Source organism: Falco cherrug, chromosome 7 (assembly GCF_023634085.1).
Source record: "Falco cherrug isolate bFalChe1 chromosome 7, bFalChe1.pri, whole genome shotgun sequence".
In the NCBI taxonomy this organism is placed as follows: domain Eukaryota; kingdom Metazoa; phylum Chordata; class Aves; order Falconiformes; family Falconidae; genus Falco; species Falco cherrug.
In genome coordinates, this window is record NC_073703.1 from 46,002,127 (window position 1) to 46,014,711 (window position 12,585).

The 12,585-nt window shown below is 41.7% G+C and overlaps 1 protein-coding gene across 1 annotated transcript; it reads left to right on the top strand.

The window, feature by feature from the left end:
• Nucleotides 1-288: 288 nt before the first annotated feature.
• LOC129736483 (translation initiation factor IF-2-like) lies at nt 289-1,287 on the top strand. Its single transcript, XM_055715976.1, has one exon. It carries the CDS (start codon nt 289-291, stop codon nt 1,285-1,287), a length of 999 nt encoding a protein of 332 aa, XP_055571951.1.
• The last annotated feature ends 11,298 nt before the right edge of the window (nt 1,288-12,585 follow it).

Here is a 12,585-nt window from a genome sequence, read left to right on the forward strand (position 1 = left end):
TTAAATCAACATGTAACATTTTCCCTCCTTTTTCATCCCTCCTCACTTCGTCCTCGGAGAAAATACCTCGCTGTTAGGTAGACCAGCAAGTCCTGTTTGCTCGAACATACTTCAGCACCTTAACTCTCCCCTTCCACATTAAGAAAACCAACACAAACCAAACAATAACAAACCCCAAACCACACCAAACTTGTAGATAAAAGCTGGGACCCCTCCTGCCACGTGCCAGCGGCTGCCGCCGGGGAGCCGACCCGGGCAGGCCGCAGCCAGGCTGGGCTCTTCGTCCTCATGCCGAACCGGCACTGCGCGGGAGCAAAGCTCAGCCCGCGCTGCCGGCCGGGCGCGCAGCAGCCACGGGTGCGGCGGGGGCGCGCAGGAACGCGGAGCCGCAGCGGGCGCCAGGCGGACAAGCCGCAGGGGTTTCACACAGGCGGGCTCCCGTTGGGGGGAAGGGGCCCGGGGCGCGCCCGCAGGGAGGCCCCGCCGCCCCGCAGCACAGGCCAGGCCAGCCCGAGCGCCCCGCGGCCGGCTAGCGGCCTCACCCAGCGCCCCACCGCCCGCGGGCCGGAGCCCGGGCCCCTGGCAGCACCCGGCCGGCACCGCGGCGGAGAGCTCGCTGGCAGGCAACGAGTGGCCGAGGGAGGCCCCGGCCGCCCGCAGCTCCGCGGCGGGCCGGCGCCAGGGCTGGCGGGACGAGCCTGGCCCGGCCGGCTCCGGGAGAAAAGGGCAAACCCGGCACTGACCTGCCGGGGCCTGAAGCGGCCACCCCGGCCAGGCCGCAGCGCCGGTCCTCATGGAGCGAGGGATAAAGCCGGCGCTCCTAGAGCCATGCCGGCCGGGCAGGCGGGCCCGAGGCGCCCGAGCTACCGCCTGGCGAGGCAGAGGCGGCCCGCCATGCCGGCCGGGCGCCGCGGCGCCGTTTACGACAGCTCCCGGCATGCCGCGGCGCCTACAACTCCCAGCCTGCCCGGCCCCGCCGCCGTTAACCCTCTGCAGCGCCGAGGCGCCTCCGCAGCCGCCGGCCCCTCGCCGCCCGGCCGGCCCCCCCCGCCCGCCGCCACCGCTTCCTCGCGGCGGGCCCGCACTGCCAGCCCGCCCGGGACCCCGGCCCGGCGCTCCGCGGCCCGTGGGGAAGGGCCGCCCCCGCCCGGCCCGTCGGCGGGGCTCGCTCGGAGCGGAGCGGCCCGGGCCCGGCCCGCTGCGGCCGCCCTGGCAGGTCCCTGTCCTCCTGCAGCGTGGCTGCTGGTCCCAGCTGCTCCTGTCTGTGACTGGCGGCGGTGGCATTAATTGCCTGCTCCATGCCATTAATAACGAGCAGGTGAAGCACCTTCTTCCAACTGGTTGGGGGTTTTTAATTTTTTGTTTCGAAAGACAAATTGTAATAAGTAAATTAATTCAAAAATGGCTTTACAACACCCAGAAAACTTTGGGACAAAGTTTCCAGGAAATCCGGGGTTATCCTGCAGTGAAAGTAAAGTGAAAACTCTGTCACATTAGCATGTTTTGTCCTTCTTCCCATGTGATTCATACAGGTGCTCAGTATACGCATGACTAACACATAGAGCACTTTCTCAGTTCCTCTCTTAAAATAAGTGGTAAATGATGGGCATACAACTAACCCGCTGCAAACTAAAAAATAGCCCAGAGAGTTAGAATCTATTTTTAAATTGAGGGACAGGGGCAGACAGCACAAGTTCATGCAGAAGCAGCACCTCAGAGCAAAATCCACTAGGTCTCCCTGGCCCCCCTCCACAGCTCAGCACCCGACCCCTGAGATGCCCCCCGCACACACAGAGCTCATCCCCTACACACCTATTTTATTTGAAATATTTTTTTTTATGAAAACCTCGTGCAGCAAATACAAGTCAAATGGCTCTAATTTGTAGTGTTACAGTGCTACAAACTGTAACATGCTCAGACGTGTAACTGCCTGACAGACTACACAGAAATCTGGCTTATGCTCCAACCTCTTAAACAAATGTAAATATCCAGAAACATTCTGCTATTTCTCCATAATTAAAACACAAGTAAAACAAACCTACTGCCAGATTTTTCATGCAAATACTTCTTTTTTAAAAATAAATAACTACAAATTTATTACTTGTTTCAGAACATAAACAACACAGAGGAGACTCATATACGTTTTCCTTTTTTTAAAAAAAAAGTATCGAGAAGAAAAGCACATATATAGCTCTTTTTTTTAAGCTTATTTTTTAATACCTTGTCCCTTAAATCAGCCTACAAGCCAATAGCTTTATCTAGAGAAAACAAAATTGGAAAGCCTTTTTATGTTGCACTGTTTTTCAGACACTTACAGGAGGTTTTTAAAGACAATTCACAGCCACGCTATTCCAAACAGCACAAATACAATTAGCTAGAATTTATTCCTTACTGTAGCAATTTTTACTTTGATATCTTTTTCAAAATTTCCTGGGAAAACACAATCAATTCCCATCTAGCTTAGCGCACCTACACTATTCCCTCTTTCTCTACATTTTATCTTTACAAATCAACCACAAGCATTTTATAAATACTTTACATATATATAATAAAGTCATAAAAAGGACAACACCATAAAAGAAATGCTCAAAAACAAACTGAAGGTGTAAATGACCTCCTCCCATGTTCCAAACGTACCTACAAAATCCCTGCTCACTGGTACAGGATTATACATTCCATTATGAGCTCGGCCTTTTTATATTTTGTACTATTTTAACACCCCAAATTTATAGACTTTTAAAATGGGCATGTTAAAAGGGCTTTATTTAAGGATTTCAATGAAAATAGTGTTATGTTTTGTCATATTACCATAATCCTTCTTTTTAAATCACTTAGAATTTCAGTATAACCTAATTAAGTAATTTTAAGTAAGTCTTAACCCAAATACATAGATCTAATAAAAATGTATTTTGCAAACAGGGAAAATGGACTTCTAAAATGGATTCCTCAGGTATGAACAAAGATGCTAAAACATTTTCTCCCCACAAACTTTGAGATCTGAACGATTTCACAGGACTTACAATTAAAACCCAAAATACTTATAAGAAATTTCACCAAATACCAAGCATAATGTTTCATTCCAATTGTATTTGTTTATTCATTTAATATTTAAAAGAAATCTTTCAATTTTCCTTGCCAAAAAGGAGGGAGACTAGGGGAAGAAAAATACTGCAAAATCCTAACTACCTATCTACACGTATTGTTTATTTCAAAGCTCTTCTAACAGCTGTTTATACTGGTTTTAGATATTGTATATTTTGTCAGTGGAAATATTATTATTTAGATTTTTGCCTTTTAGAAGGCTACAGAGCAACATTACAGATTTTAGAGACTTCTAACCATTTTAAATCTCTCTCTCTTTTAAATGCTACAAACTTCCCATTTGGTAAATGGAATTTACATTTCTCTCTTGTCTAAATTATCAGAGTTGAATCAACAATTCAAAACAGAAAGAACAAGTGATGTACCGTAATACAATAGCAAGTCCAACACTATAACACAGCTCCTCTCTCTGTTAGTGTATAATAAGCTTACACAAAGTATAAAATATCTCAGAAATACAGCCTCTTTCCTGGTCAGAAAATTTTAGTTATTGACCAATTTGACCTCAAGGAATTACATTTTCTCAAAGAGCATCCTATCTACATCTTTATGCCATTTACTGACTGTTGCTTAATTAACCAGCATGCTTTAAAAACAAGTATCATTCCTTCAACTTAATCAAAACAGACTATTTTTAATTACTACCACATCAAATAATTTGTCAATACAATAAAGCCACGTGCAATTAGAAAGAACTGATTTTTTTTAGCCCTGTCTTTGACCAGCCACAGATTACAGCATCCACTTCCAATTTATTTGCTAATCTAATATAAGATGAACTGAAACGCATACCACAGCTCACAAATACATCTATCTTTCTATAGTATCCTATCATTTGCATCTTTTAATGGCAAAATCCAGTATACCACTGTCAGCACTGCTGTTTTCCTGCAACCGACTGGACTTCAGAAGGACTTGGCATTAAACTTCCCTCCCTCACAGCACTTTGCCTCCTCACCACTCTCAAAATAAAACAAAAATATTTACATTTGTCTGAAACATCAATAAACTCCCAAACTGAAAAGGCCAAAAGGTCAGGTATTATTTAATCTGAACAGAAAAGTTATTTTCTCTCTACGTCAAAAGCCATCAGTAACAGCATGTTACCTGAGAAGTGATGCTCGCGTCCCTTGGATGGCCGTCCTTCTGTCCAGGACAGGGGCTGTGCCGTGCTCACTTTTACATAAGAGAGAATAAATTAAGTTTATTATATGCTTAGACCCATTTCTGCACATTCAAATTATCTGGCCCTTACAAGGCTTTGTATCTCTTGGTCTGGAAAGCATGTTAAAAACTACTATTACACTCTAATTAGAGCTCTCAAAATTGTTTTTGATAAGTCAGGTACACATGTCAGTAATTAGCTCCATAAATGGTCAGTCGAAGTACCAGATTCTCCAGACTTGGTTTTCAGTTCTTAGAAGCCTGTATATTGCTGCATGCTCCATCTCATTAACAATATTTAATCTGCAAATGGCATGATCTTATATTAAAAAAGAAAAAAATATTTTACATATATTGAAATTTAATTTTTGTTTTAAAGCCACTTTCATGAGGGACAGAGTCCTGGGATATTCCTTCCCACAGCAACTCTTCCCTCCCCTTTTTTAAAAGCTAAATACCTTCTCAGATGAACATGGTGTTTGCTTTATCTATTTTTCTGTGATTTGTGTTATTGTGTACTTTTTTGTGACGCTGCAGAATTTACACAGGCCTGTAGTTTTGAGACTCCTATCTCCTCCCTCTACCTGCAAAGAAGATACCAGCTAAAATCACTGTCTATACACGGTTTTAATGCCCTTTTTCCCTCTACACTTTTTCAAACAGATGTGAGAGGGGAAAAAAAGTTAATGGTAAGTACAAATCCACAGTGTACTACATTCCCCCAAAAAACCCTTGTTTCAGTTTATCATTTAATAAGCATTATCAAAGTAAATCATAGTCAGAAAGCCTCAGCACTGTAGGGTGTAGTATTTATGACTAAATGGCCTTTTTTTTTTCTTAAAAAAAAAAAAAAAGAAAAAAGAGACATGTCTGTGTTGAATTCTTTTCTTCCATCTTTTACCCTTCTCCTTCCACATATTTTACCCTTCTCATACTGCTTAGATCCTAGTGGACTGTTGCCGCACATCTATTTTTCCACCCAGTTTCCTAGACATTGACAAATGTGATCCAAGGAAGAATTTCGCACAATGTTAACTTATCTAAACCATTTCTTTTCTCCATTCTCTTTTTCTCCATGGCACCCTATGTTTTTTTTTTTGTTGTTGTTGTTGGGTTTTGGGGTTTTTTTTTTTACCCTCTGCTGTTGCTTTGTTTGGTCTTTGCCCACTTCTCTGTACATTTGTCTCCTGCTGATCCTATTAGTCTGGCAGGAAGAACTGAATGTCTCTCTCTCCCATTTCCTACACTGTCTCTCATTTTTTAATGTTTTACAGATTAAACACATTCTAATGTCATTTTCATATATTTTTAAAGATACTTCTTTTTTTTTTCTTCTCAACGAACTTGCTGATTAGTCATCCATACTTTTGCAAAGCAAGGGGAGCCCTGTCCTGCTCTAGTACATGCTCCTGTCAGCATACTAAGTGTAAATGACTTTGCAAGCCTGTGATGCAAAGAATGAAAAAGGAAAAGGGGGTAACATGTAAAGATGCCCCTTAACATCATAAAGAAAAAAACAGAGATTTTTAACTGATTCTGACTTTTTACAGAGATACCATCAAAAGAAAAGATTTATCTTTATCTAGATCACTACCAACACTTTTCTACACTAATAAAAATAACAAAAATTTTAAAATTCAGATTTACTATTCAGCATCACCTGTTTAAGATATACTTTTCTGCATTTCACTCAGCCTGGGGAGTGAAAGTTGCCTATTGGTTTCACTTTTGTTCTCAGCCAGTTTCACTTCCATGCACTGGCAGAATTTTTTATATTTTCAGTTCAGCAATGTTAAAGAAGACATTTACATTTTTAAACAATCCTCATTACACTTATAATATGAACAATTCATATCCATCTCTTTCCCAGGACACTAAGAAAACATAATTTGGGGCCCAAATATAATGGGCAGCATCCTTCTAAAGGAACAGATTTCACCTGTCTCATGTCAGGTTGTGATCAGCTCCTCCTTTCCCTAAAATCAATAAGAAATGCCATTAACTTCACTGACAGCAGGATCAGGCCTCTGGTTCTGTAATCTGGCACAAAAGAATGCCATACATAGACCAATATATTCCTTACAATATGCGGTGTTTGCCTTCAATTATTTTCCTATGCAAACTCAAGAGGAAAAAACCAGTTCCAGCATTTACCTTTCTGTAGGCTTTTAAATTAGCGCTAAATGCCCTTCTGGACACAGGCCGTAGGAAATTAGAGGGCACCTATCCACTTTGGTTTGCATGGGGAGGGAAACACTGTATCTCCCTGCTACCAACTGCAAATAACTGTTTCTCCTACTTGTGCCCTGTGCAAGCTATACGAGACACTCAAGCCCACACAGCTGTTACTGTCTTGCACCAGGACCTTGTTTGTAACCAAAGTTTCCAGAGCAGGTACTTGTGTAACCCTCATTTTTTTCAGGATAAACCACACTGCTTTCAGAAACTAGAACTATCAACAGCAGAAAAAATTAAAATGGCTTCCATTTTATTTTCAAAACCTTTATCTTCTCTTCTGTATAACTTTCCCCTCCCTATGGCACAGACTCCAAAACACAGCCGTGGACTCACACATGTGTAGGCCGGCACATATACGTACAATTAAATTTTCCCCTAGCTGCCAAAGCACTGCAGTTTCTGGCTTTGTATACACAAGGATTCCTGAGACATTGAGACTTAACGGAAAGACTTAAGGGTTTATAGGAGCCATGCAACATTCACTTGTTTCAACTTCTTTCCTAGAAATTCTGTGTCCCACAAGCACACACAGAAACTGTCCCCAGCTGCTTACAGAAATTATTGACCTGTTTACATGCCAAAAGTTAAATCTTAAAAGCTCACATATGGAATTCCTGTGAGAATACCCGTATCTTGGTTTTATTTACCTTACTCTTTTATTTCACCATATGAAACGTGAATAAAAACGGGGAATTGCGTTGTGATCATGTACTCATCCACTTCATAGATGCACGCTTTTCTGTCCCAGTAGACTGTGGTACTATATATCTGACTTATATTACCATGTCACGCATCTAGACACGAGCAGCTTCCACAGCATTATCTAGTACATGTTGCCTTTTTCCTCTTTTCCTGGATGCTACTACAGGGAAGAGGAGTAACCACTCTCAAAGAATTTCTCTCTGCCTTCCTTCTCTACCTCCACCTCTCCTCTCCTTTCCCCAGAAGACATCTTTTGTGTTTCCAAGGCCAATTCAACATAAGACTTACACATACACTTACTTTCAAGCATACAAATAACACCCACTGTGTTCAGTGGGGTTATTCACTTGCCTAGGTCAACCCAACTTGAAGTGCTTCAGTGCCATACAAAGACAGACCACTATAATCACCTGGGTCACAGAAAACTGTTTACCAGAAAGCATGCTCACAACACTGACTTTCAGAGACTCACAACATGCTACCTCCATGTCCCACTGTAGCCAAATTCCTCATAAGTGCCAAAAGCCACTCTTTCCTAACTGCCTAAGTGTCTAAGACTTGTTTGTTCCTAATTTCCTAAGTTGCAACAGGGCTGCTGATCCTGTGTTTTGATGGGACTTCACCATCACACAGATTTTGGATCAGGCTTTCACCCAGGGCTGCATCTCCCCCAGCAATAAAGTGCCCTGGGAGAAAGACTTTGCTATCACTAGCTTTCACCACTTTAGCTTTTAGGGCAGACCCCAAATTGTACCAATTTCTTTAACATATGATGAAGCTTAACTTAAGTGGACACTCATGAAATCAGTAAATATCCACCAGTTAATACTGGTGGATCATTACCAATGAAAGAAATAATTACAGGGAAATAAAATGGCCTGTTTCACAATGGTTCCTTTAAAGGATGTTTCATAACTTAGCCTTGGCTCTTAAATGCTGCTCTTGGTGCACTTGTAGAAATTATTTCCATCTGAAGCATTCTGTCCTCTATTTTACCTGGCTTTTATATAAATATTTACTCTACTTTTTTCATGTTACTTAAACGAACCAGATAAATAGCAATCACACAGCTAAAATTAACTTTTGTCTTGTGATATTAAGGATATGAAGGCCTCCACCTCACAGCAAGTATTATCAATGAACCTTTCAAAATACTGAGTGTGGCAGAAAGGCAGAAGACAGTTACATGGGAAAGATGATGGAAAGAGAGTTGATGTTCTTTCAAAGATACTTAGTGTTATACTAATTCCTGAAGTGCAAAGAACAGAACTCTCCATGAGGTGCCTTGCCTAGCCACACTAGCAGTTCTGAAGGGCTCTGCAGTCTCTCCTTGGGGTTCCCAGCCCTCTCCTGACAGGTCCTGCTGTACTACAAGAGGTTATCACAGGGGCAGCCTGCTCCTCTCTCCTCTTCCCATCTGGAAACAAAGCGCGGAGCAACTATTAACAAATACTCATTAATGTAGTTGTTTTGGAAGGCATCATCAAGCCTAACCCCCGGTGTTATGCAATAGTCACATTGTTAATATTAATTGTAGCAGAGAGTAACTGTTGTGACAGGTAGGTTAAACTGAGGAACAGAGATGTGAACATGTCAAACGATCTGACAGGTGTAGAAAGCACAGCCTAGGATCGCCAACTTTTCACCTCTTTTTCACTCCAGTTCAGTCTCAAATACACCAGACTTTAGCTACCTGTACTTTTTCCTCATCTCTTAAACGGTGCCCTGCTCCTAACTCAATGAGACATTCACACAGGAGAGAGCAAGATGAGCACAGGAACAGCCAGGCTAGCTGCCATGGATGGGGGTCAGTGGAGAGCATCCCAATTGCATTGAGGGCCCCTACTTATGCCTGTGAGCCAAGAGCGTCTCACTGTTTGCACAAGGGGGTTGACAGAGATGCAATGGATACTACAACACAGGTATTATAAATGTCATCTGGCCTCATTTTAAACAACAATAGAACGCAACCCTGTAGATTTCCAGTACAATCTTTTCCAACTTCTAACTAAAGACCTTTTCCAACTTTCTAACTTCTAACTAACTGATCAAGAGATCTAAAACAATATGTACACAACATAGGGGAAAAAATACTTTCATTTTTTCCTTAAATTTAAAGCAAGTACACCAACATCAAAATCTCTTTCTATAGCCCATATCCCTTACCAAGAATAATTTTGAAAGGAAACATGAGAAGATGACAGCTGTCTTTGCCCAGAGTCGTTGTGGAGTCTCCTCTGGAGACATTCAAAACCCACCTGAACATGACTCTGTGCAGCCTGCTCTAGGAGAACCTGCTGTAGCAGGGGGTTGGACTAGATGATCTCCAGAGGTCCCTTCCAACCCCGACCATTCTGTGATTCTTTAACTCAGATGATCATATTTACTTTGCACTATCATGGAATAATGCAAGTCCTTTGCCATTACCTTTGCTGCATCCAGGTTTAACTAATCCAAGTTCTGTCACTTTTTCAAACTGTGCTGCTACGGAATTCATCACTAGATGGGACCTTCATCTCTGCTAAACAAGTATTTCTCAAAGTATGGGTTGCAAAATAACACAACAATATTCAGTGTTAGAATAAACAAAGTTCATCAGCAGTAGCTTGGTTTTTGACAGCAGGGGACTGAGAAGTTCCTGCAAGTACCTAGGGTACCCCCCAGCCTGCTAGCAACCTTGGCTCACTGGCAGCAAGTCCAGACTCCCTGGAAAAGTGAGCAAGTTTTCAGGCAGCAATTATAAAGTCTTAGTCTTTATTGTCAAAAAAGGGAAGAATTCAAGACTGTAACAGAGAGAGGTGAATCAAAAGGAGGTCACAGATCCAGAAAGTTGGACATATACTTCATTAATGAACATAACAACATTGCATAGAGTAGACTGCAAAAAAAGGAAGCACATATATTGCCTGCTAACAGGAGGAGGAACTGCACGACAGGTACTGAGCGCTTGATCCCTATGACATTAAAAAAGAAACCACCGAACTTTTCCTGATGGTGGGCTGACCGATAACAGATTTGTCGGATTTGATCAATTAAAAGCTCTTCATTTAGTGACTACCATTTTGCCATATATTCAAGTGTCCTACAATGAAAAAGTGAGGCATGATCCTAATAGTCCAAAAGCATAGTCCTCCTGAATGAGTTACTAGTGGAAGAATGGGAAGGAACTACACACCACCAGTCTCCCTTGGAAGAAGTGCTCAGCATGTCTAAAATTCCTGTGGACTCTGATTGTCTCCAAATGTATTGTGACCTTGGTACCTGTCATTTATTTTGGCTTGTAAGGAGACAGCTGATGAGCTTGTTCTGTTTCCCTCTGCCTTTTTTATGAAAACAACTTACTGCCAAACGGCCCTTCTATTTTCTTGCACTTAGACCAGTTTTGCACATGGTAGTAGTGCACACAGTAGTAGTCTCCTTTCATTTTCAAATACAAAACTTTACTTTCTGCTTGCAAAGCATTAGGGATCAAGAACTTTTCCAACAAAGTTCTCAAACTCCTAAAGTTCTTCCCCAGCTGTGGCTTGGGGAAGATGGTATGACATTTCTCCTACAGCAAATCTGACAATCATATATTTTCCTTATTTCTACATTTTATTTGACATTCCAGTGCACCTCAGCAAATGGCATACATTCAACTCATTGTATTAAATTAAACTGCTTGCAAAAGATAAAATACCCCTTATTTCTTCTGCTCTCTTAACAAGCTAGCATAATAAATAACACCCTCTCATCAAAAAAAGACATTTTTGCTTTGTATTATAATGAGGATCAGAAACCATCTATTAACAGAGGATAACCAGAACATCCATTTTTATCTTCAGGAGGACCACCCAGAAACATACTGTATCTAGTCCTCAAGAAAGCATATTCACAGGTTGTAAACCAAGCTGTGTCCAGCTAAACCTGGACATACGGTAAAGCCATTCCTTTCCTGGGCACTAAGTCTAGCCATTCCTAAAGAGCAAAGCACGCTCAGCACTGAGCAAGTGTGGGGCTTTCCAATAGTGCAGTGACGTAAGAATTTCAATGGAATGAAACGAAACAAAATCCAACAGACTTTCATAAACAGAAGTAGTGTTCTGATTTCAGAAATATTCTAGGTATGACTTTGATCTTTCCCCACACACACACACAAAAAGTTATACCAACAATCCTGCAGATTTTTATGTCAACCTGTCAGTCTTTCCCATGGACATTTCTTACTGTCCTATGTGATTTTGCAGCCCTTAAATACTGAGGTTGAAGATTTCATAAAAAGTTATATATTATTTGTCTAAATACTGTAGGCATTTCAATCATGGCTAACAGCAATCTAGTCTTTTCCAGCTGCCCAAACATAGTTAAAATAATCAGGAAATAGGCAAGGGCACAGAAAAGGAAAATTTGGGCCTGATACTTATCCACACATCATCTATTAATTACAGATCTATCTGTAAATGGTGGTTGTGGGCCCCAGTACTTATTCCCAATCAAAGCAGTATGAAGTAGCTACTTAGTATAGGTTCAGGTATGGTATTTCTGCTGAGGTTTTGTATCTCTCACCATAATGGTACTGAAGCTGGTTTTACTGTGTTCTGTAAAGGTACCCAGCTAGCTGCCAAAATCAAACAAAAGAGAAGGTTCAAGCAGATTAATTCAAACTTCACTCCATTATCCTTCTAAATTAAACTAAACATGGGGAGAACACTGTTAATTGGCACAACCTAGCTAAGATTTTTTTCCCCTTTTGAACATTCAGAGCTTATGTACTACTTACATAGCACATGACCCATAGCAGTCTATTGTTGCAAATCTGTGTGCAACCAGTGAACTCTGAAATTCCAGAGAATGACCTTCATATATGGGAAAAGATCTTAATTGTAATTAAATTTGGAAAATGAGGCACACATGTGGAGCCCCCACAGAAGGCAAGTGAATCTATCAGCATCCACCTGCTTTTTACCAGTCATTACTTTAACGCAGCCATTAATACCTTCTAGCTTCATGTTACCTTCCATCTCATATGGGTAAGGAATAAGTGCACCGGTAGCTAGGTGACATATAATCTATTTCATATAGAGTCCATTCGACGCAACAATATTTTTTTATTTGGAAAAAAAATTAGTAGCTCTCTGTTCCTAAAGCTTCAAATTCATTTAAGCAACCAGACAGAATAATCACAAAGCCCAACCCATAAACATAGAATACTGCGCACAGAAATTTTCTGATAAATACAACTTGATTAAAACCAACTGCAAGGTGTACTAAAATGTATGTAGCCAAATAATTTTTTCAGAAACAGGCCTGACCCAAAGTTTCTGGAGGCCTGAGCAAATGTAGTTGGGTACCACAGACCTGTAACTGTCCCCATCACGGTGCTGGGCAGCTCTGAGGGTA